This window comes from Nannospalax galili, unplaced genomic scaffold (assembly GCF_000622305.1).
Source record: "Nannospalax galili isolate Female #2095 unplaced genomic scaffold, S.galili_v1.0 scaffold330, whole genome shotgun sequence".
Taxonomy (NCBI): domain Eukaryota; kingdom Metazoa; phylum Chordata; class Mammalia; order Rodentia; family Spalacidae; genus Nannospalax; species Nannospalax galili.
Window position 1 is genome coordinate 2,645,861 of NW_008329640.1, and position 24,607 is coordinate 2,670,467.

At 43.2% G+C, this 24,607-nt stretch overlaps 2 protein-coding genes across 8 annotated transcripts in view; one reads left to right on the forward strand and one right to left on the reverse strand.

Annotated features, from left to right (window-relative positions):
- Positions 1-1,323: 1,323 nt before the first annotated feature.
- Positions 1,324-11,438, reverse strand: Ahsa1 (activator of HSP90 ATPase activity 1). The gene is made up of 9 exons (XM_008839935.3): positions 11,205-11,438; positions 9,822-10,012; positions 6,608-6,690; positions 6,111-6,228; positions 4,781-4,869; positions 2,837-2,965; positions 2,288-2,389; positions 1,826-1,877; positions 1,324-1,716 (listed from the first exon to the last, which is right to left on the reverse strand). The coding sequence occupies exons 1-9, from the start codon at positions 11,282-11,284 to the stop codon at positions 1,544-1,546; spliced, it is 1,017 nt and encodes a 338-aa protein (XP_008838157.1). The 5' UTR covers positions 11,285-11,438; the 3' UTR covers positions 1,324-1,543.
- A 440-nt stretch (positions 11,439-11,878) lies between these two features.
- Vipas39 (VPS33B interacting protein, apical-basolateral polarity regulator, spe-39 homolog) overlaps positions 11,879-24,607 on the forward strand; it is a 41,733-nt gene continuing 29,004 nt past the window's right edge. For 3 of the 7 annotated variants that reach the window (XM_017799870.2, XM_017799873.2, XM_017799872.2), the window contains exons 1-6: positions 11,880-11,989; positions 14,443-14,535; positions 16,826-16,931; positions 20,242-20,280; positions 21,179-21,243; positions 23,791-23,847. In XM_017799870.2, coding sequence (XP_017655359.1) covers positions 14,443-14,535; positions 16,826-16,931; positions 20,242-20,280; positions 21,179-21,243; positions 23,791-23,847 — 360 coding nt within the window. In that variant the 5' untranslated portion in view covers positions 11,880-11,989. Of the gene's footprint in view, positions 11,990-14,442; positions 14,536-16,825; positions 16,932-18,879; positions 19,024-20,241; positions 20,281-21,178; positions 21,244-23,790; positions 23,848-24,607 lie in introns of all 7 variants that reach the window. The other 4 variants (XM_008839956.2, XM_008839949.3, XM_008839952.3 and 1 more) reach the window with 2 other exon arrangements.

Sequence of the window (24,607 nt, forward strand, 5' to 3'; positions counted from 1 at the left end):
CCGGTGCGTGCCTGCTGCCCCCTTCCCAGGTTGTAGCCTCCATCTGGTCAAATTGGTGACTTTTTTCAGTTTATAGAGGAAATCTAAGACTTTCATCTCTTTGGTTCATAAAAGTATGTTATTTTTGCTGGGCGTGGTGGCACATGCCTTTAGTACCAGCACTCTTGGGAGGCAGAGGCAGGTGGATCTCTGAGTTCGAGGTCAGCTGGTCTCTGTAGCAAATCCAGGCCAGCTGTGGCTACAGGGAGAGTCTCAAAAAGACCAAAAAAACCGGAATGAAAACCCATCCTCCAACTCCAAAATGCTCAATTTCTTCCTCTTTGTGGGTGTGGGAGGGGTGGTGGTGGTTACTAAGAGGCCTGGAACTTTCTACTCCAGGAGGGATACTTAATATACAGAGATGCAGCAGCTTCTCCTTGGGGATGAACCCAGGGCAGTGGATATCAGGTTTGACTCAAGCACCTGCTTTGTGGTTACAGCCTGCTCCAAATTCCAACTCAGTTCAGTATCAGCTGTGGATCTGGGCTGCTAACTTAAGAAATCAGAGGCAAATACACAATATAGTAAGTACACATTTAAAAATCACCTGTGGCGTGATACTCTTGTGTTCAGGAGGCTGAGGCAAGAGGATCCTGAGTTCAAGGCCAGTCTGGGATATGGAACAAGACTCTCAACAAACCAGAGGGAAACAAAACATGAACAAAAAAAATTTCGAAGATGAAGTTTGGTGGAAACATGATGGAATGTCACAGGGCTTTCTGCAGAGCTAATGAGCGCCTGAAAGGAAATAACCAGTTGAGACACAGCAGCTGTCTTTAACAGAAGCTGCCACATGCCATCTTCACCTTAGTACCCCACGACCTGCACCTGTGGTCATCTTTGCAAGCGGGCCCAGAGGCCATGGAAAATAGTACCCAAATCTGCCTCCACCAACTTGGTGGGATCCCAATGTGCTTGTTAGCAAAGTCCCAGTCCTCCAGACTATGGTAAGGCAGTGTCTCCTGCAGCATGAAAGGGAGCCCGCTTAGGAACTCCTGCTGTGATAAGCAGTCACCTTTTGGGCAGTTTGACAGGGTATCATAAAGCCCAGGTTGGCCTTAAACCTCCTATGTAGTCAGGGATGAACTTGAACTTCAATCTTCCTGCTTCCACGTCCTGACTGTTGAGATTACAGGAATGCCCCACAGTGCCCAGCTCTGTGTCATTTAATTACCTATACTTAGGCAGAATTGGAAGCCTCAGACTTCAAATCCCTTAGTTTTGTTTGTATTCAAAACTTTGAAGGAGCTCAATATCAGTTACCCAATTAACAGATTGTAAGAAATTTTGTTTTTAAAATTTCATTTATTTAGTGTATGTACACATAAAAGAAATCACCCTCGGATCCCACCCAGCAAAAAACATGCACAAACCCAAGATATATGTGGAAGGGAGGGGCCCCAGGCCCCAAGTTAGCGGTTGGGATGGTGCAATCCTGTGAGTCACAAGCCCCATCATGAGGGCTGGACTGAAGTGTCAGGTAGGCTGGCCCTTGCTGCTGGCCCTAAAACAAGCGCGCGCCATAGCCAAAGGTCTGTTTGATGCCCTCAAAGTAGTATCGCTGCCAGCCCTGCCGCGTCCGCTCTTCCTCAGGAGCAGGGATGCCTCGGCCTTCCATGCACAGTTCTGTCTCTCCATTCTTGTCAATGAAGGTCAAGGTGATGGTGGCAAAGTGCCCTGTGGGAAGGGAGGTTTCAGATCCAGTTTCCAGGTTTGCTCAAACCGGGGCAAAGCAAGGCTTTGGGGAGAACAGCAGCAAGGCAGCAAACAAGCAAACACTACTCACCCTCCGGCCATGACTTAAACCTCCACTTCATTGCAATTTGTTTCTCAGGGACCTAAAATAAGCAAGAAGCTCAGTCTACTGAAACACCACAATCCTAGCCAGGCATGCCACCCGCTTTCTGTGTGGAACCTGTCACCTGTGTAATTACATTACTTGTAAGAGGACTTGAATTACAGCATTCGTTTGAAAAATAACACACTTGTTTTTTGGTCTTTTTGAGACCGGGTCTCCCTGTAGCCACAGCAGACCTGGAACTCAATATGTAGACCAGGCTGGCCTCGAACTCATCAAGATCCTCCTGCCTCTGCCTCCGGAATGCTGGGACTAAAGGCATGCACTACCACACCGGGCAAAAATAACACACTTTTATAAACCAGAGATGAAAGTCTATAAACTGAAAAAAAAGTCACCAATTTGATCAGATAGAGGCTACAACCTGGGAAGGGGGCAGCAGGCACTCACCAGATCAGTAAACTCCCCAGTGACGTTGCCATCAACCATGTGAAACTTTCCACCTTTGTCTGCTTCTAAGGTCGCGGGAGCATGGGTAAAGGCCTGAACCAGCTAGAGAGAGAGAGAGGTAGACATTCTGGCTGAAACCTGCACACTTAACTCTTCCCCAAGAGTCACTGTGCCCAACAAGTGGGTCCTGGGCCCCTCTATTCTGTTTCTCTACAGACCAGGCTTGGACTTCCTAACTCTGAATCCATGATGTCATTACTTCAGGCTCACTCACTTTCTCATTCCCCTTTTTGCAGTGTTAGGAATGAACTATTCTGCAGCACTGGGTATATCCCCAACGCCCATTCACTTTTGTAGTAAGAGTAGAGGTTCCTACTTCTATGTCCTCAAAATATTACAAACAGAAAAAAGGAGGAGGAAAGGAAAATCCCTTTTGATGAGTGACCACCTAGAGGCCTCTTCTCTGCTTCCTTCAAAGGGCCTCCAAGTTTAGTCACTAGCACCCCTGCATGTTGAGCGGCCCTAAAATGGTGATAAGCTCACACATACCTCTTGGGTGGTGAAGACTCTATAGAGCTCCTCTGGTGATGTCAGAAAGGATTCTCTAAGGGTGATCTTACAGGTGGGGATTTTGACACCAACAGGTTTGGCCTGGGTTTTTGAAGGAGCAGACTTAGCCTGTGAAAGCAGTGAAAGGGGTGACTTTAGAGTAAGTGAAATCTCAAATCAACATGGCTGCAGAGACAACTCACTCACTCATGAAATTCTGTACCTCCAGAAAAGCTAATTATTCAATGTTGAAGGGAATTTGTGAGTGTAGATGTGCGAACTCTTCTAGAAAATCCTCACTGAAAACTTCCACTCTAGGAAGAATTTTTTTTAAAAATGTGTATATAGCTAGGCACGGTAGCACATGCTTTTAATCCTAGCACTCCAGAGGCAAAGGCAAGTGGATCTCTGTGAGGTCAAGGTCAACCAGGTATACAGTGATATCCTGTCTCTAACTTCCCCCAAGAAAAAGTGTGTGAATATGTGTGTGTGTGAATGTATGCCACATGTATATGTGGATGGAGACTGCTAAAGAGGCCAGAAAAGGGTGCTGGATCCTAAGAGAGCAGGAAATGCTAAGCCATCTCTCCAGCCCCTAGGAAGATTTTTTTAAAAACACTTTTTTTTTTTTGGTCTTTTTGAGACAGGGTCTCCCTGTAGCCCCAGCTGTTCTGGAACTCACTACATAGACCAGGCTGGCCTTCAACTCACAGAGATCTGCCTGCCTCTGCCTCCTGAGTGCTGGGGTTAAAGGTGTGCGCCACCAGGCCCAGCTTAAAACCATTTTTTTAATTTAGAATTTATTTTCATTTATATGTATGAGCGTTTGCCTGTATGTACTACATGCATGCCTGGTGCCTGCAGAGGGCCTCGTATCTCCTAGTACGGGAGACAGACAGTTGTGAGCCACCATGTGGGTGCTAAGAACCAAACCTGGTTCCTCTGTAAGAGCAGCAAGTGCTCTTATCTGCTGAGCCTTTCCAGTCCACAGAAAACTCTCATACTCACTAAAAAAACCTATGCTGGAAGAGCTGGACATAGGAACTAGGGTTAACTCAATAGCAGAGGGCTTGTTTAGCACATGCAAGGCCCTGGGTTTCAGCCCCAATACAAGAAAGAAAAGAAATCAAGGAAGAAAAGAACAGGAAGACAAAAGAAAGGAAAAGAAGGGGAAAAAGAAAAAGAGAAGGGGAGAAATAAAGAGAAAGAAGGCTGGATGTAGCTTTTTTTCACTTCCAGAATATTTTTCATCATTGACAAAAGGCTGCCAGGGCTCCAACCCAAATACTGTGCCTGAATCACATAAGTTCTATCTCTATGTTCCTCCGCAAATCAAATGGAATGGATACATTTCCTGATGTGTAAAGTGAGGGACTTAATCCTTGAGATCTTTATGACCGAAGTATGGAACATCAACACCCCAGTTAGAAATGATGCAAAAGACCACCTTGGGCTCAAAACCTCCTGACTGGTATTAAGTGTAACCTAACTAAAAGTCACATTTTGACACCATGGATGGCTTTCTGCTCTAAGGGTCCACTATCAACCAATTAAAAAATAAGTGGCTGGAGAGACAGCACCACTTGCTGCTCTTTCCGAGAACCCAAGTTCAATTCCTAGCACCCACATCAGAAGACTCACAGCTACCTCCAACTCCAGTTCCCTAAGACTCAACACCTTCTGGTCTCCGAAGGCACTGTACACGTTATGCACATACAGACAAGCAAACACACACACACACACACACACACACACACGCGCGCATGCACGCAACGTAAAAGCAATTAAGAGAAACAGGTTAAATATTGATAGACAACTATATATTGTGGACTCTCTAAATAAGAACATGAACAGACTGCTTTGGCTTTGGAGTCAGAGACAAAGAGAAAAGCTGATGTGGAACATGGAGGCCAGCCTCCCCCATCACCTGGGAATAGTGCTTACCTTGCACACTTCAGTTTTTGGCGCTGGCTGTCCCACTGGGTCTACCGATTCTCCATTGACTGTGGGCAAGATCATGCCCTGTGTGAACTCTGAAAAGATAAATCCCCATTTGTTTCTTAGTAGCCGACATGGGAAATTTTGACAGATATAGCTATCATAAACCACAATTAAGAAAAGAACAAAAAGGAAGTCTATATTCTGTATCTTTAATTTCATGGCGTCTACAAACCATCCTTAACTCCAGTTCTAGGAGAATCCGAAGCCCTCTTCTGACCTCCAAGGCATTGCACAACACGGGTGCACTCACATATATGCAGGCAACACATGCATACACATAAAATAAAAATAATAAAATTAAAAAAAAAAAAGTTTAAATTCCTAGGCCAGGTATGGTGGTGCATGGCTTACACCTAACACTTGAGGGGGGGGGGCAGATATAGGTGGATTTCTTTTGCATTCAAGGCCAGTATGGTCTGCATGGTGAGGATTAGGCCCAGGGCTACAGTGAGACCCTGTCTCAAAAGTAAAAGTTTAAACTCTTGACTAATTGGAAGCATTAAACTTGTTAAGTGCAAGTCTATTATGTAAGTCAGCTAGTTAGTGGAGCAACACATCAGTGACTTCAAGAGTAGGGAGCCCACCCCAGGACCTACCACTACATGTTTATTCCCTTTCTTCTGTACAACGGCCACACCAGTCACAGCACTGGGGCTCGTCTCTCACCTTCTCTGCTGGTCATTATACACACTCAGACACCAAGATCAGAATGAACTGGCAAAAGTGGAATCCCAGGGGAGCTGGGCTCACCTTTGATTCTAACCATGTAAACATTCCTGGAGAATGCATATTAGACAGTGCAGGATTATTTTCCAATAGTCTTAAGATTGGTGCTATCTAATGAAACTATGCATACCTCAAATGTAATTTAAATATTTCTAATAGCCATATTAAAAAGTTAAAATGTACAAGGTGGAAGTTCACTAGCACATTTAATCTTACCATCTAATGTCATGCTAATGTCATGTTCATTTCAACACACTATCAATCTTTAAGATCACTAAGATATTTTTCACTATTTTCTGGTGCCCTCTTCAAATCCACTGTGTATTTTATACTCACAGAGCATTATTATTGAGTGAGCACCATTTCAAGAGCTTAATAGCCAACACAGCATGAGCTCTTTCTCTTAACTCAGAATAATTTCAAAAAAAAAAATAACACCCCTCCTCCCCAAAATTTACCCATTTGCCCAAGGACAATTCAGCCCATCAGACAGTGCCTGACAGGTGGAAGCCAGACTCCTAAGGCACATGGCGTTCTCAGAAGATACCTGTTTTGAGGGTGCTGATGTAAATGCCCACTGCTTCTCTTAGAAGTTTCACCCCTTCTTCCTTCATTAAGGCCACGAGATTTGTGTCAGGCTCATCTTTGGCAAGGCTCACACTAATCTGTGTGAAAGATTACAAGTAAGTGATAAAAACTTAAGAGACAACATCATGAATGTGAGGGTTGAGCAATCAGGTGACGGCTAACATTTCCAAAAGAAATGTGTAGAGCTGGCATATTCATACAGGCCACATTAGTTTTTTCTTTTGCCTCTGTTGAGTCAAAGGTGGCTAATGTTAGAACCCATCTCCTGAGCAAAGAAATTAAGTAAGCATTAAGTTGCTCTAGAAGCTTCCAATGGCATCATATAGCAATCTGAAGTCTGCAATTCTGAACGCTCAGCCTAAGCCTGGACTATTAATCCTGAATGATAGGTCACTTTTCTCTCATCAGACTCAAGAGAGTGGGGAGGAATCAGACAAGGAGTTAGGAAGCACAAACCTCCACTTCATCCACGCTGTTTTCATCAGACAAATTAGGGATCTCCACATGGCCCTTGTATTGCACTCCTGACTTAGAGGTACCTGTCAAAAGCAATGCAATTCCATCAGCCTCCTCCTTTGTAGGAAAGGTCTCTGTAATACCGTCCTGTCAGAGCACTACCCCTTTGGCGTCTTCTGACCCTCCATTCTGAGCCAACCCTCTATTCTCAAGGGAATGCCACAAGCCAGATGCAATCAATTGTACCCCCAATGTCTTTCCTCACCCCATTACTGGAGAGAGATCAACTGGGTTATTACACTGGTAGCTACACAGACTGGGTACTAGCTCCATTCTACCAGAGCTGAGGTCAGCAGCCACTACCATCAGTTCTGTTAGAATACTCGCTTCTGAACACTTGTTCTGAAAACAAGCATTTATTCCAATGTGACTGATATGTTAAGGAACAGTCTGATCATGGCAATATCATGTTTGCTTCAATGTGGTTTTATCGTGGAAATAAAAGTAACACAGAAAACTACACCCAGGTGAACAGAATTGCATAGGAATAAACAAAACACAAACCTCAAAACATCTGTCAAGCTGGTTACGTGCCACAACCACACAATCTGGTATGTGATGGTCCTCCTGCACACCTCACTTCCACTACCTCACAACAGCCCACACGCTGCAACTTCTGTGATGCCCACCAACACAGGGAAACTTGAGGCCTTTTCCAAAGAAAAACACCACCCCAGTACAGCATTTATGTATTTCACATTCTTCAACATTCATGAAAGTTTGCTACCATATGTGTATGTATGTTTTGGTCTTTTTGAGACAGGGTTTCCCTAGCTCAGAAAAAAAAAAAGACAAAAAAATTTTTTTTATTATGGTTGTGTATTCCTCCAGAGCCCAGAGGCCTTGGATCCCTCTGGAGCTGGAGTTGCAGGCAGTTATGAGAAAACTGATATGGGTACTTGGAACAGAACCTGGGTCCTCTGCAAGAGCAACATGCTCTCTTAATCACTGAGCCATCTGTCCAGTCCAGTTTCTGTATTAAAAAAAATGTATCACTTAAAAAAAAAACAAAAACAGTATCACTGATGCAGGCCATGGTAGCCCACACCTTTAATCCCAGTTCTTGGGAGGCAGAGGCAGATGGCTCTCTGGGAGCTGAGTCCAGCCTGATCTACATAGTGAGTTCCAGGACAGGTGGGGCTACAGGGAGATCCTGTCTCAAAAAGACCAAAAAAAAAAAAAAAAAAAAAAGTATCACTGATTGTTTCAAATGTTGCATTTCTTTCTCTTCCCCTGGAATTCACAGCCATTTTTCTGTTTCACCTCCCAAGTGGTAGAATTATAGGCATATACCACCACACCTAATAGGCACTGCATTCTAACTCTATCTGCACTATAAACTTTTTTTTAAAAAAAAAAAAAAAACAAAAAAAACATACATATAGGGACTGGGCGTGGTGGCGCACACCTTTAATCCCAGCACTTGGGAGGTAGAGGCAGGCAGATCTCTGTCAGTTCAAGGCCAGCCTGGTACATAGTGAGTTCCAGGAGAGCTGGGGCTACAGCAAGCCCCTGTCTCAAAAAGACCAAAAAAAAAAAAAAACCAACCAAACAAACATACATACAGGCATCCAAAGTGAGGCGGCAAAGGAAATATGCATCCCATGCTCCCCAAAGACATTACGTATGCCGCTTGTTAGGTTCCTGAGAATGTTTTTTTTTTTTTTAATTGAGTGATTATTGCAGTGTGGTAATTTTTAGGAATGCATGCTAACTCCAGCAGAACTGACTCTACTTCAAAACTAATCAACATTTACTTTCACCTCTCTAGGCTTCAGTTTCTCAACGTATTATATAAAAAGGAGACTGAGCAAGATAAGGTTCCTTCCAGACTACAATGGCATAATTTCAGTGTACTCTTTATTTTTATTTTATGGGTATATTGTATATAAGTGTATCATGTGCATGCAGTGACCACAAAGACCATAGAGGGCATGAGATCCCCCAGGACTGGAGTTAAGAATGGTTGTTAGTCACCATGTGGGTGCTGGGAACTGAACCCAGGTCCTCTGCAAGAGCAATCAGTGCTCTTAATTGCCAAACCATTTCTCCAGCCCACAGGTGTACCTTTATTTATTTATTTTTTGGTCTTTTTGAGACAGGGTCTCCCTATAGCCCCAGCTGGCCTGGAACTCACAGAGATCCACCTGCCTCTGCCTCCCAAGTGCTGGTATTAAAGGCGTGCACTACCACGCCTGGCCTCCACAGGCATACTTTTAAAAAATAAAAATCAGCACAGAGACCCTGTCTCAAAAAGACCAAAAAAAAAAAAAAAAAATTTATGAGGGGCCTGTAGAGATGGCTCAGCAGTTAAGAGCACTGACTGCTCTTGCAGAGGACCCAGGTTCGATTCCCAGCACCCCATGGCAGCTACAAACTGTCCTTAACTCCAGTTACAGGGAACTCCAAAGACCTCTTCTGACATCCATGGCACTGCACAACAAGGGTGCCAACATGGGTGCACTCACATACATGCAGGCAATACACTCATACGCATAAAATAAAAATAATATTTTTGAAATTATGAATAGATTTATCTACTGTTATCCTCTTTTCATTATTCATTTCAGACGTATTTACTTTTCTTTTTAGATGAACTTATTTAAGCATAAATTCATTCATGTTTTATACCAGGCATAGACAGGCCACATTCTTTTGGTTTATACTGTTTTCAGTTCAGTCTCTGAACTGTCAGAGTCATCTAAGTGGGACACACATGGCCCCAATTCTTTCCTAAGATTATCACAGAAGGGACATTAAATCAGAAGGTAGATAAGGGAGCCCCAAATGATAGCCACACACCAGCTTCATTAGCAGAGATCTAACTTAAGACTCACACTGGATTTAGAAAATTAAAACTTAAAAAAACTCCCTCTTCCTCTTAAATCATTCATAAGACAAATATACAATGGAACCAGTCTGAAGAAATATCCCTTTATGAATCCTGACACAGATCAAGGTCCAAAGTACAGTGCCCCAAGACTTCACTGGTGGGACCAAAACAGAGGAAATCCACTTAGTGTTCCACAGTGATAGAGAAATTTCAGCACCTAATACTGTTTCCCTCCAAAGCAGCACTGTCTTCTCTCCAGCTTCTCAAAAGAGTGATGGAAATGACACTAACCACTTCTCTGGCAGCCCAGCTAATACTTACCTGTCCAGTTTAGTTTGATGCTCCATTCATAAAAGAAGATAAGTTTGCCTTTTCGGTTGTTAATGGATGCCTCTCCATCCAGCTTATTCACTTCTGTCACCTCACACTTGCCCTCCTCATTTTGTATCTGGACTGCCAAGAATAGAGTTTTCAGCTTCTCTGTGGACCAATTTGAAGCATCCCTCTCTGTCCTGCAAAACAGAAATAGAGCTACAGACCAGCAGTCAAGGAGAGGATACACTGCTTCAAGAAAGAGAATGCAAGGTCAAAGGAAGCCTGATGAAAGAAAAGAAAAAACCCTCCAGTATGTCCACAAATGAGTCACTTTTAGGAAGCAAGGGGGTGGTATGTTGTCAAGTGCTGTACAAACTAGTAGAAAGTTATGGTCTCTCGTCTCAGATGCTTTAACATGACGCCCCCATTTGGTCAAAAGGAAAGGTGCACACACACTACGGAGGCCAGAGGAGCAAAACAGCATTTCGCTAAAATCCCAGGAGGAATAAACCGGCAATGCTAGCCTCATTAGCAGTGTTCTGACCTGTCATTCAGACTCTGCTATAATGCTTTACATATTCTATGCCCTCTAGACGGTGTCAAAAACTTAAGTCCACAACAAAAATTAGGTCAAGTACTCTATAGGTTTAGAGGAGACAAGTGAGAAAAGAGAAAATTCTTTCCCCTCCTACTAAAGATATTAAGTAGCAGCAAAACAAGCTGTAACAAAATAAAAACAACAGTATGAGGAAAGTTCGTGGAGCTGCAAATAAGTAAACACTGCTTCCGGAAGATTTTATAAAGACAACGCTTGTAAAAACGGTCAGGCTATATAAAATCATGACTGCCAGGCAACCTGGGGTTGTAACAGAACTTAACAGTTCCGGCTGGGAGGTTGCGTGGAGTTCAGGATCGCGGAGCTCTAAGCGCCTTGCAGAACACCTTCCAAAGGTTCTCCCGCTGGACCGAGGCAGCAGTCCCCCATGACTTTTACTTTCCCGTTTACCCGCAAAACAGCAATTACAGCGCCTGGGCCTTGAGACTTCCCCAGCAAACCAACACAATCGAAAGGGGTTTGGATCTCACTGGCTAACCCCGCCACGTGTAGGAAGTATCTCCCGACTCAGGCTGGATGCGGCAACTAGGGCGCTCGGATCTCTTCCCTCCCAAATCCCTCCTTCGGGACGCAGCGGTCCATTTGGAACCCCTCGCCCCCCCAACACAGCGATGGTGGAGACCGGCTGACACGACCCTTACCACAGAAAGGACTCGCGCCCAATCTCAGGGCAGGGCTTCCCGAGTCCCAGTTTTGTACACGCCAAGGTCCCGGGCACCCCCAAACCCTAGCCTGGACGCAATGCTCTTGCGGCCTGCCTTGCTGGCCCTCACCAGTGCCAGTTGTTGACGTTGGTAGCATCTGCACGCTCCTCCACGATCCAGCGTGGGTCTCCCTCACCCCACTTGGCCATCGGCTCTCTTATCACGCCGCTACTAGCTCCCAAGCAGCTGCAGCCACAGCCTCAGGACCGCTTGGTCCCAGCCGCCGGGCAGCGCCTGGAAACTACTAGAAGCGGCAGCAGAACCTCCTGGCTTGCTTTTCCCTCCACCCCTACCCCCTCCCCGCCTTAACTTCCGGCTCCTCCTCACGCCTACCGGGTACTTCCGTTCCAAATAGCCAAACGGTAGTTTCCGCCAGTTCTGGAGTTCCTTCAAACTCTCTTAGGTCATCGTCAGGGTGCTAAAGTTTAGTCCCTCAAACTACCATTCCTCACCAGTGGGTCGGGACACAAAGTACATGTCTCACTGTTTCCTTGGGCCCTAATCCGACCTGCTGAGCCTGATGGGAGTTGTAGTCTTGCTAAACGACCCTTTAGATAACTGCAGAAGGTCGACCTGAAAGTGAAGGAAATGACCTAGCACGGCGCGCTGGGTTTTCTGGGAATGGTAGCCCAGAAGCCTCGCGGCCCACTGGTATAGCGCCTGGACGACAGAGGCCAAAAAACTACAATTTCCAGGATGCTTTGCGGCAACTTTCTTCACCGTGTTTCCTCCCCACCCCCCCCCGCGACTGTCCCCTTTCCGCCCCTTCTTTATGCCGCACAGCCGGATTGAAAAGGCAGGTCCGGCGGCTGAGGCTGGCGCTGTCCTGAGAGGGAGGGCTCGGTGTGGAAGAGGTGAGGGTGTCCCAAGTCCCTGCCTGGGCAGCGGATCTGACCGAACCCACCTTTTTGACATCCTTAGTCTTTCCCTCTTTTGTCGGAGGGCTCTCACTCTCGGCCTTACTCCTCGGGTCGACTCTTGGGCGTCAGAGTACGCGGGGAGTTGGACTTCCACTGAGCCCCAGCAGCCGGTTGAGAGCCCGACATTGGTTCTGAACGAGCATCTATTTTCCCAGGGGACCCGCTAGGCTCTGGCGCTTGCGAGAGACTCATGGCTTCCTTGGACGTTCCTGTGTTAGCTCACGTCTCGGGTCTTTTTCCCAAGCCTCACCTTGAAACCTGGTCTGACTTCTCCGAGGCTGATTTCTACAATGCCCGGAGGCAGGGAGCGTGTTAGTTGTGGGGTTTTGTTTTTGTTTTTTAACTCTTCTGTTTTCCTACGTCATTTTCCTGTTCACCTCGCTGATCTTGGGAGCTCTCAGTACGAGTGACGATGAGATAGATCTCTGAAGCATTTTAAATCACGTTGAAGCCCCTTTTTTGGACACTCTTCAAATTATTTTGTTGTCTTTTTACTTGCCAAGTAAATCACCTTCTCATTTGGCACTAGAAGTACAAATTGATACTGTTAAAGATTCCAGAAATGCTTTCGTGGAATATTGGGTTTGTTCACATTCTCTGCTGGTTTATACCATTGTAAAGATCTGCCCTATTTTTCCCAGAAGTGAAAAACGTGTAGAAAGGCCATGCAAGCCAGTGCAGAAATAGTCCAAGAGCCAGAAAAGCTGGATTGTAATTTTGACTATGAGTTATTAACAAAGTTGTTTTTTACTTTTATGCCTCATTTTCGTAGTCAGTGGGATGAAAAGGGAATTTCCCAGGCCTACCTTAAAAGGATTGTCCTCAAGATCAAATGAATGACAGAGTTATTTATGAAATTAATTCTAAAGTCATATATGTTCTATACACACCCTCAACATGTGTGTCTGGCTTAAATTTTTTAAATTTAATTTTAGGATTGTTTTTAAAATGTCTATGGGGGGCTGGGAATACAGCTTAGTGATAGAGCACTTGCCTAGCATATGTGAAGCCCTAAGTTCAATTCCCAGCATTGAAAAAAATAAATTCCTCCAGTTTAATCAAAGATACCATGATGATTCTGTCAGGCAGTAAGTGCTTTACACACATCTGGTTTAATCCTCATAATTCCTATAAGGCAGGCCACCTGTTATTACCATTTTATAGATAAAGAATAAAGGTGTGCCAATGAGGTATCTGGGACTAAAAGGATGTAATAAGTGTTTATCTTCTGCTACACATTTGTTAGGTTTTCTGAATTCTGTTAATTTTTTACTGTACATCAGTAAAGGTAAGGTAGCATTTTCTTCAGGACTTAGAGCCATTAACCTTTTGACTTTGACAGTTTGTAGTTGGTGAGGTGCTGTGGAAGTTTGGGAACCTACTTTTGGGCCTACGCTGTAGTTTTCACTCTAATCCAGTTGTCATTGATAGTGTAGTTTGCTGTTTTAGGGAAAGTCTTGTTTTTGCAAAGTGGTGAGAGGAACTTGGGGTCTTTTTAAGTATTTTTCTTTCCTCAGGCATGGTCTCAGTTTCCAAAATTTGGCCAAGTAGTTAGCAAATAATCATGACTTGAAGAGACAGGCAGGATAATTCCACATATTTTTAGTTGCTTTGCCTTCAGTCATGTCAGGCATTTAAAAAACATACAGGGAGAGAGGGACACTTGCCCCTTAACTGTTGCAGTTGCTGGATATGCTAACTCTGTTGTATGCTCCTTCAGGAGAAAGACTGTGTCTTGTGCTTTCTGTAGTATTTTTTAAAAATATATATTTTATTATTTTTATTTAATGTGTACGAGTGTATGGCCTGTATGTATGTGAGTGCACCCCTGTCATGCAATGTTGCGGAGGTCAGAAGAGGGTGTCCGATTCCCTGGAACTGAAGTTAAGGACGGTTTGTAGCTGCCATGTGGGTGCTGGGAATCAAACCCAGGTCCTCTGCAAGAGCAATCAGTGCTCTTAACTGCTAAACCATCACTCCAGCCCCCTTTCTATCATTCTTATTGTACCTGAGAGAGTTCTTTGAATACAGTAGAGGCTCTTGCAGTGAATGTTTCTGGCTAACTAGAGAATCTAAAGTATGATCTGATGAGTTGGAAACCCAAGGATCTGATCTTTGTGGCAGGTTCAGAATTCTTTTCTTTTTCTTTTTTTTTTTGGTCTTTTTTGATATAGGATCTCCCCGTAGCCCCAGCTGGCCTGGAACTCGCTATGTAGACCAGGCTGGCTTTGAACTCACCGAGATCTGCCTGCCTCTGCCTCCTGGGTGCCAGAATTAAAAGGCATGTGCCACCATGCCCGGCTCCAGATTCTTTTCTGTATCCCTAATCTTTGGGAGCAGTTTGTAGTGGAATGTCCAGTAAGGGATGTATCTTTTTTTTATTCCAGATGAACAGGACGAAGGGTGATGAGGAAGAATATTGGAACAGCTCCAAGTTCAAGGCTTTCACTTTTGATGACGAAGATGATGAGCTCTCACAGGTAGGTTTCCACAGTTGCTGAACGTCATGCCTTACTCTTTACTGCTCTAAAATTCCTTCCCCTTTCAGCCTGGATAACCTAGCTTTTGACCATACTTTAGTATGCTCATAAATGTTTTGGGTCATACCCTCAGAAAAACTTTTGTGTTAGTCAGCTTCCACCACTTTAAGGAAATACTCCAGATAATCAACTGATCCAGAAAGAGCTTTATTTTGGCTCAGTTTCAGAGGTTCTAGACCATGGTCAGCCAGTTCCATTACTTAGGACTTGGGATAAGCAGCACATCATGGTGCAAACATGTGGCAAAGCAAAACAGCTGAGTTCATTGCCAGGTAGCAAAGCAGAATAGGACAGGGTAGCTCTCATAATCCCCTTTGGAGACAGCCTTCCATGGACCTAAGCACTCTAAGCTCCACTTCTGAAGGGTTCTGCTACCTCTCAATAGGGCTGCCTGGGGACCAAACCTTTAACAGACAGGCTTTTAAGGGCCATTCAGAATCCAAACAAATAGGGGCTGGTGAGATGGCTCAGCTAGTAAAGGCTCTTGCCAAAGGCTGGTGACCTAAGTTTGATCTCCAGAACCCACATATAGGTGGAAGGAGAGAATCAACTCCATAAAGTGGTCGTCTGACCTCCACTCATGCACCATGGCATGGCACATGTATACATACACATTATGTACACAAACTCATGGAGAGAGGTCCTTAAGAAAAGCCAGAAAGACTGTAAAAACCAACTTCACCCTTCTTTTACCTTCAAGAAATCCCAAGTCTTTTACTCATGTGATATAATTTTTTGTTACTATTATTATTTCTATTTACCTTTTTTTTTTGAGATAGATTCTCATGTAGCCCCTGCTGGCCTGGAACTCATTATATAGAAGACACTGAACTTCTGATCTTTCTACCTTCTTCTTCTTTTACATTAAAAAATTTTTTTTGTTACATTTGTTTGTTTGTGTGTGTGTGAGTCTATGCATGTGCCACTGTGTATGCGTGGAGATCGGGGGTCAGTTTCTGGGAGTCGATTCTCTCCTTCCACCTTGTGGAATATTGTAGGCCCCTGTTGTCTTTGTGTTTGTTTTGTTTTTCTTTTTTGAGATAAGGTCTCACTATGTAGCCCTGGCTGACCTTGAACTGTGTAGACCAGGCTGGCCTCAAACTCACAGAGATCCTCCTGCCTTTGCCTCCTGAATGCTGGGATTAAAGGAGTGGGCTATAACACTGGCTTTTTTATTTTCACTTAAAAAAAAATTTTTTTTTCATTGCAATTGCCTCCATCTCCTGAGTGCTGGGATTATAGGCATGTGCCACCATACGTGGTGTGTGTATGTGTGCGTGCGTGCGTGCGTGTGTGTGTGTGTGTGTGTGTAGTTTTGTTTTGTTTCATTTTTTTGAGACAGGGTTTCCTTGCATCTCCATCTGGCCTGGAACTCTCTGTGTAGACCAGGCTGGCCTCTATCTCACAGAGATCTACCTGCCTCTGCCTCCCAAGTGCTGAGATTAAAGTCTAAATATGAACCTGGTTTTTGTTTCCCATACACCTTACAAATATACATGGCCTGAAGTAATTTTTTTTGGTCTTTTTGTGACAGGGTCTCCCTCTAGCCCCAGCTGGCCTGGAACTCACTATGTGGATCAGGCTGGCCTCAATCTCACAGAGATTTGCCTCTGTCTCCTGAGATTAAAGGCGTGCTCTACCACACCCTTCGAGACTCTTCCCTTAGGAAGAGACACTTAAACAGAAGGCCCTCTCCTGCCTTAGGAGCTGAGTAGGAACTCCAGCCAGGTGCCATCAACATCCACATAGACCAGGCTGGCCTTGAACTCACAGAGATCCACCTGCCTCTCCCTCCCAAGTGCTGGAATTAAAGGCATGAGCCAACATACCCGGCTGATTGCTGTTTTTGAGATGGGATCTTGGTGTGTTACTTAGACTGATCTCAAATTCTTGGGGTGAAGCCATTCCTCTGCTTTGGTCTCCTTGGTAGCTGGAACTATAGGCACATACCACTATGCATTCCTAATTTATTTTTGAAGATGACCCGTATTGGAACAGTCATTTTTTGAGAAGTCATTGACAGAATATGATTAGAATTCAAAACTGGCTTTGATTCCTCCACTGGACTGCAATACTGTCTAAAATACAATTTGATTTCTATGCAAGTATCTGGTGGGCCAGATTTTGACTGCAGAGGAAACAGTATTGGCTATCATGAAGTCCCAGTTGCTCATTTAGAGAGGTGGGAAGTGATGACTGCCTGAGTACCCCGATTTATGTCCCTCTGTAGTTAAAGGAATCCAAACGGGCAGTGAATAGCCTTCGGGACTTCGTGGATGATGATGATGATGATGATGATCTGGAGCGAGTCAGCTGGACTGGGGAACCTGTGGGAAGTAAGTATGGAGTCTCTACCAGGGGGTTGATATTCAGGGTTCTTGTCACTAATGAAGGCTCTTCTTTACTCCTCAGTGCTAGTCAAGTAGCTAGACTGTTGTCAGATGATGTATGTCTGGAAGTTCAAGACCACGCAGAGATACTGGAACCACAGCAATAGTTCCCTATGGCTTTCTGGATCTGCTGTTCTAGTGCGAATGCTTTCATAGCAATTTCAGACTCGTTGGGGTACTTGTTAAAATTACAGAGTCCTAGGCTTTACCTTTGAGGTTCTTGTTCAGTAGGTATTTGTAGGGGGAGTCACATGTGTGTGCGCGTGTATGTATAATGGGAATTGAGCCTTATGCTCCACCACTGAGAGCCCTGGGTAGGCTCTCATGTGGTCATAGTTGGGAACTATTGACTTAATGATTCATAACTGGTTGGCAAAACTACTGTCCTTGGCCACCAAGTTTTATAGAATTATATAATACCACTTCATTTCTTCACAGAGTTCATCTGATTTTTTTTCCCTTTAGCCCCAGTTAAAATATTTTCAATTAAAAGCTTCCTTCCTTCCTTCCTTCCTTCCTTCCTTCCTTCCTTCCTTCCTTCCTTCCTTCCTTCCACTAGAAGGCAGTATAGCATGATTTAAAAACAAAAAGATTAAAGGCATACATTGATAAGTTTTCTTCCCACAGTGCTATGAGTCTTCTCAGTTCTCTGTCCTTGTCATCCCTAAAACTAGTTAGTGTTGCTTTGTTATTGTATAACCAGCTAAGGATATTTTTACACTTAGAAATGCTTATAGGAATACATTTTGCACCCATGATTATACACATATACCTTGGTGTTTTGTTTCTTTGTTTTTTTGTTTGTTTGTTTTGTTTTGTTTTGTTTTGAGACAATCTCATTCAATCTCACTCGAGGCTGGCCTGGAATTCACTATGTAGCCCTTATTGGCCCAGCCTCAAACTCGAGACAGTTCTTCTGTCTCAGCCTCCTGAGTGTTGGGATTACAGGTATAAGCCAGCATTACCTTGCCCCTTTGATGTGTTAATAAAATTTGGAGATCTTTCCATAGTAATATAAAGAAATTTCTGATGTATTCTTGACTTTTAAATAGTAGCAATATTACATTGAATGGATTGCCAAAATGTAATTAAATTAATTAATCTACTATTAATGAACTTGAGATTGTTGTATGTTCCCAGTTGATAACTGTATTCTGAGTAAAGGAAAGTTCAAGTCTCAGAATTACTGGACTAGGCTATCTGTATCAGTATTGGATAGGAATTGTCAGTTGCCTTTCATAGGAGCTGTACCAGTTTGTACTCCCACCAGCAATGCAGAAGGAAGGGTTCTGTTTCCACACAGCCTTGCCACACCTTATCAAGCTTTTTGTTCTCTGCCCATCTTACAGAGGACCAAGAGTATTTCATTGTACTTTTAATTTGTAAGACTGTTATTAAGAGTGAGCTAGAGAGAGCCGGGCATGGTGGCGCACGCCTATAGTCCCAGCACTTGGGAGGCAGAGAAGGCAGAGACAGGTGGATCTCTGTGAGTTCAAGGCCAGCCTGGTCTCCATAGTGAGTTCCAAGACAGCTGGGGCTGCAGGGGGACCCTGTCTCAAAAAGACCAAAAAAAAAAAAAAAAGAAAAAAAAAAAAAGAGTGAACTAGAGAGAAAATACACGCATGACTTGTTAAGTGAGTTATACTAATAATTGCTCAAGAAACGAGTGAAGTATCTTCATAGATTTGAAAGCCATTTGGATTTGAATTTCCTTCTCTGTGGTCTGTTCATTCATTCCTTTGCCCATTTTCCTGGTGATTAGTCTATTTGTCTATTTGATGATACCTTTTTGCCTTGCTTCATGCTGGGCAAGGGATCAAGAGTTTGTTGATTGTTGGGTGTCAGGGATTGATTTTAGAATAGGATTACTGATTTAGTTCTTACCAACCTGCAGGTATTTCATGGTCCATCAAAGAGACTGCTGGGACTAGTGGGTCAACCAGTGAGGGACGTGAACACCTAAAGAACCGAAACAGCTTCTCCTACACACAGCTACCCAAACCTACTTCTACCTACTCCCTGAGCAGCTTCTTTAAAGGTAAAGAGTGGAGGGTAAGGGACAGGAAGTCCTTTGCTTTTATCACAAAAATGCTCGGGCTGAAATTTTCATTGACTGTTGAAGAATTATCATTTGAACAGGCAGCTTAGTATTAGGATTAGGAGAAGTGAGAAATTCATAGGCAGTAGACTGGATTTTTAGAACATGATCAATGAAATTGACATTAACCCCTGGCAGGTATGAAAGAAATTTGCCTAGATCAGAATTCCTGCTTACCCTTTGTGCAATGCTGTTGGGATCCCTTGTGTATTGCTGGTGGGAATATGTAACTGTGTAGCTACTGTGGAAGACAGTATGGCATTTCCTCAAAAATTTAAACATAGAATTACCATGTGAACCAATAGTTTCACTTCCAGTACATACCAACGAGAACTGAAAGCAGGAATTTGAGCAGATATTTATTTGTACATTAATATTTGAGGAAGCAGTACTCACAACAGCCCAAAGGATTGAAATAGTGTATCCATTGTGGGCTGAAAGGATAGACAAAAAATGGAATGTACACACAAAGAACTATTAGCCTTAGAAAGGAATGCACATGATATGTCTTACAACGTGGATGAGCTGTAAAGTCATTATGCAGAATGAAATAAAATCACAAAAGAACAAAAGTATGACTCTACTGGTATGGATATACTGGAAGACCTCATAGAGACAGGAAGTAGCATGGTAGTTTCCTAAGGACTAGGGTGGAGGGAATGGATAGAATCTCAGATTGGGATGATGAAAAGTTCTGGAAATGGATGTTGAGATTGTAGAACAATGTAAATGTACTTATTGCCATTGAATTCTACATGGAAAGAAGATGAGAATGTTGAATTTTATGTTATTTATATTTTAACCACACTGAAAAAAATTTTCTCCCTGCCTCCCCCTGCTTTAATAGCACCTCAGGTGTCTGAAGTTGAGTAAAAGTTTTTTTGTTTTTTTTTTGCTCTTCTCTTTTTTTGAAACAGGGTCTTCCTGTAGCCCCAGCTGGTCTGAAACTCAGTATGTAGACCAGGCTGACTTTGAACTCACAGAGATCCACCTGCCTCTGCCTACAGGCGTGTTCCACCATGCCTGGCAAGTAAAAGCTTTTTTAAGGCTAATTCCTTATATTGCATGATAAGGCTCCTTATACCCTCTGACCTTAGCCAAGTCTGGATGGTCTGACTTGAACTGTTGGCCTCTTCCGTCTGTGCTCTTTCTCCTTAGGTAGAACTAGACCTGGAAGTTTCCAGTCCCTTTCTGATGGTAAGTATCAACTCCTTTCTTTTTTGTTTTTAAACTTTATTTTTATTTTATGTGTATGAGTGTTATGCCTGCATGTATGTAAGTGCACCCATGTTGTATGTACAGTGCTCACAGATGCCAGAAGAGGGCATCAGATTCCCTGGAACTGGAGTTATGGATGGTTGTTAGCTGCTATGTGGGGTTTGAACCCAGGTCTTCTGCAAGAGCAGTCAGTGCTCTTAACCACTGAGCCATCCTTCCAGCCCTGAGACTCTTTTCTTTTCTTTTTAACATTTTTTTTAATTTTTTTTTTTGTTTTATGTGAATGCATGTATTGCCTACATATAGGTAAGTGCACCTGTGTCTTGCAATGCCCGCGGAGGTCAGAAGAGGCTGTTGGATCCTCAGGGACTGGAGTTATCACCAGTTGTTAGCTGCCATGTGGGTGCTGGGATTCGAACCCAGGTCTTCTTCAAGAACAGCCAGTGTTAAGCGCTGAGCCATCTCTTCAGCTCGAGACCCCTTTCTTGAATGCTCTAGAAAGTGTTGCTGATTTATGGGACAGCCTGAATAGTCATGGAGATAAGTGGTAATTGGATTTCCTCTGACTCTAGAGAAAGTTTCTGGTACTAAGTGAGGAGGTAGAAGTCACACAGGTCACAGGGCAGGAGGTAACTGCTAGGGCTAGCGAGTTGGTTCAGTGGATGAGACATTTCACAGGTCTAACAACCTGAGTTTGATCTCCAACCCAAGTTGTCCTCTCAACCTCCACATATGCTATGGTGCGTGCACGCGCGCGCACACACACACACACACACACACACACACACACACGGCATGTGGGAAGGAAGCAGAAGGAAAGAATGACAAGAAATAGGCTTTATGGTGCCTTCTAAACCAGCTTCTGGTTCCTTTGTAGCTCTGTCGGACACACCTGCCAAAAATTATGCTCCAGAGCTGGGGAGGCCTAAGGGAGAGTACAGGGTGAGTTACGTAATTTTTCTTCTTTCTTTTTTGTTCTGTCCATTATTTACTTGTGTTTTAAAATTACATTTTGTCTTTCTGCCATTTGAGTCCATTCTTCAATTCTTTATGAATGAGACTAAGAACCCTCTAGGGGACCCTCTTCCCTGTTTCAGTACAGGTCAAAACAATGGATATATGGTATCTTACTTTAATTAAGAGACAAAATGACCTCCAGTAACAGTATGTGAAGGTGCTTTGCAAACAATGAAAGACTGGCACCATCCTTTGAAATGTACTGGAAAAAAATTGATTTTGTACCTTTTGTACTTTCAGAATGTATGTAGCATTATCAGAAACCCTCAAAAAAAATAATATAATAATAATAATAATAATAATAATAATAGCTTCCTCAATCCAGTGGTCATAATATCATCATACTTATCTATAAAACAATCATTACTTCAAATCTATTCCATAGACCTTTGCCCAGCCATCTAATTATATCCCTTTCTCACCTCTTCTAAACTTCTTTCTTCTGAGCTAATAAAGTATTTTGTAGAAAAAAAATTACATTTTGTGTGTGTGTGTGTGTGTGTGTGTATGTGTGTGTACTCACACCCACTAGCCACATGCCATGGCATGTATGTGGAGGTCAGATGATAAATGTGGGCATTAGTTTTCTCTCCTTCCATCACCATGGTAGTTTTTTTTTTTTTTTTTTTTTTTTGATCTTTTTGAGACAGGGTCAGGGTCTCCCTATAGCCCCAGCTGGCCTAGAACTCATTATGTAGACCAGGCTGGCCTTGAACTTAGAGAGATTCGCCTGCCTCTGCCTCCCGAGTGCTGGAATTAAAGACATGCACCACTACACCCAGTCACCATGTTGGTTTCATAGATTAAATTCAGGTGCCTTTCCTGCTGAATCATCTCACCAGCCCTTATTGTGGTTTTGTGGGGTTTTTTTTTTTGAGACAGGGTCTCACTCTGTAGCTCAGGCTAGGCCTGGAACTCATCTGATAGTGAAATTTATGGCAGTACTCCTACCTTAGCCTCTTGAGTGCTGAGATTATAGTTGTAAGTCACCATGTCCAGGACATGTCCAGCTTGAGTTACCCTCTTTTGATTTCCCTCCAGCTGAGACATGCTATGTAGACCAGACTGGCCTTGATCTCTCTGCCTGTCTCTGCCTCCTGGGTGCTGCTGAGTTATATCTTAGTATTGATGTGTTACTTAGTATAAAGTACCTTGACCTATGTTTCCCTGCTTAATTTTCCCAAGTCTCTGAGTAGCTGTTACAGTTGTGTGTCAATGAGTGACAGGGATACTTCTGAGAAATGAATTGCTAAGTAATTTCATCTTTGTACAAACAGGATGTGCTTACACAAACCTAGATTGTATAGCCTATATTATACAACTATTGTAGGCTATAAACCTGTATTGCCTGTTACTACCTGAATACTGTAGACCATTGGGCATAATGACTAGTTTTGTGTATCTAAACCTAGAAAAAGTATAGTAAAAATACTAGGCAAGGGCAAGGGGCTAGAGAGATGGCTCAGTGGATAAGAATGCTTGCTGTACAAGTATGAGGACCCGAGTTTGGATCCCCAGCACCCATGTAAAAAATCAGACATGGCTGCATGAAACCCCAATGCCATGAGGAACAGAGATAAGAAGATTTCAGATAGTCACTGGCCACCAGCCTAGCTGAAAAGTGGCAAGCTTCAGGTTCAGTGAGAGACCCTGTCTCAAGGGAATAGGCAGAGAGACCTTGAACAGGCCACCTGGCATCCTACACACATACACACACACACACACACACACACACACACACACGCACGCACGCACGCACGCACGTGCAGTAAGAGTTTTTCCATTCCATTATAATCTTACGGAGCTGTCATTGTATATGGATTGACTGAAATGTCATTATGTACCAAATGACTGTATTTCCACCCCCTCTTATAGGTGATAAAACTGAACTTCTCAGCACTAGGCCTTAGTTGGGTCTCATAACTAGGAAAGGCTAAAACTTGGGAGTCAAAGTCTATACTTTCTGAGTCTGACTTTTCTGCTCTGCTGCCTTTTGGAGGCTCTACTGATGATAGTCACTGCAGCCTGGAAGATTGGTGGAGCTCATATTCCCATGAAGTATATTTAAAAAGCAAATTGATTCGAAAGGAAGAAACTATAGTCTAAGATTAAAAAAGGAATGTGTCTCAAGTTTCTCTTTCCTTCTCTTGGCTAATGATATTGACTCTTAGGCTCTCTGATTGCTTCTAGGGTTTGAAACCCTGAATCAGTAGGTATAGAGTTATGAGCTTTGCCAGTTGCCATCCCTTTTTGATCCATCTCTTACTGTCTGTATCACCCTTGCTTTAGTTCCTTTAGAAACTCAAATCAAGACCAAACTCAAAACAAGACTATTCCAGTTTCATTTTTCTCATCAATTCATTCTGTCACAACATTTCCTTCTTAGAGGCAGAGATAGAATTTAGGTGAGGAGCTGGTATACTGGTAATTCTGATCCCTTAACACATGATCCGTGTGTTGCTAATGTTCCAGGATTACAGCAATGACTGGAGCCCCAGTGATACAGTGCGACGCCTCCGGAAAGGCAAGGTAAGACCACTGGAAAGAAACTTCTTGTGGGAGTCTTTGGCAGGATAAGTACTGTATTCCCACAGAAAGGATTTCTTTATTTCTCTCTTCCATTCCAATTTGCTAAATGAGGTGGTTTTCAGGAGGAAAATTAATCCACTAAGGTTAAAAAGTTAGCTGCAAAATCTTTGACTCCAGGGTTTGGAGTTGCTTGGCTAGCATAGGGGAGATATCAGTAGATGAGAGAGAAAAGATTGTGTAAGAGTGAAGGCAGCCGGTGTGGTAATACACACCTGTAACCGTAGCACTAGGGAGACTGAGGCAGGGAGATTGCAAGTATGAAGCCAGCCTGGGCTATGGAACGAATTTGAGGCCAGCCTGGGCACATGGTAGAGGCCCTGTCTCAAACCTGTTCTTATCTTTATGTTTAGATTTATGATCCATTTTGAGTTATTGCTTGTACATGGTGTGAGAGAAGCATTGAGGTTAATTTCTTTTTCCATGTACATCCCAATTTGTTTTTTTTTTGTTTTCAGCACAATTTGTTGACAAGACTTTTTCTCATTGAATTTTGGGGGTATTTTTTTAAAAAATCAGTTATTATTTATATGTAGGTATTTTTCTGAACTCTATTTTGTTTCCTGATTTGACTCTCCTTATGCCAATATTACAAACTTAATTATTGTAGCTTTGATAAATCAGGTAACTGTAACTCTTTTAAGGCTTCCAGACTTCAACTCTGTTATTTACTTCCAAAATTATTTGGGCTATTCTAGATCCT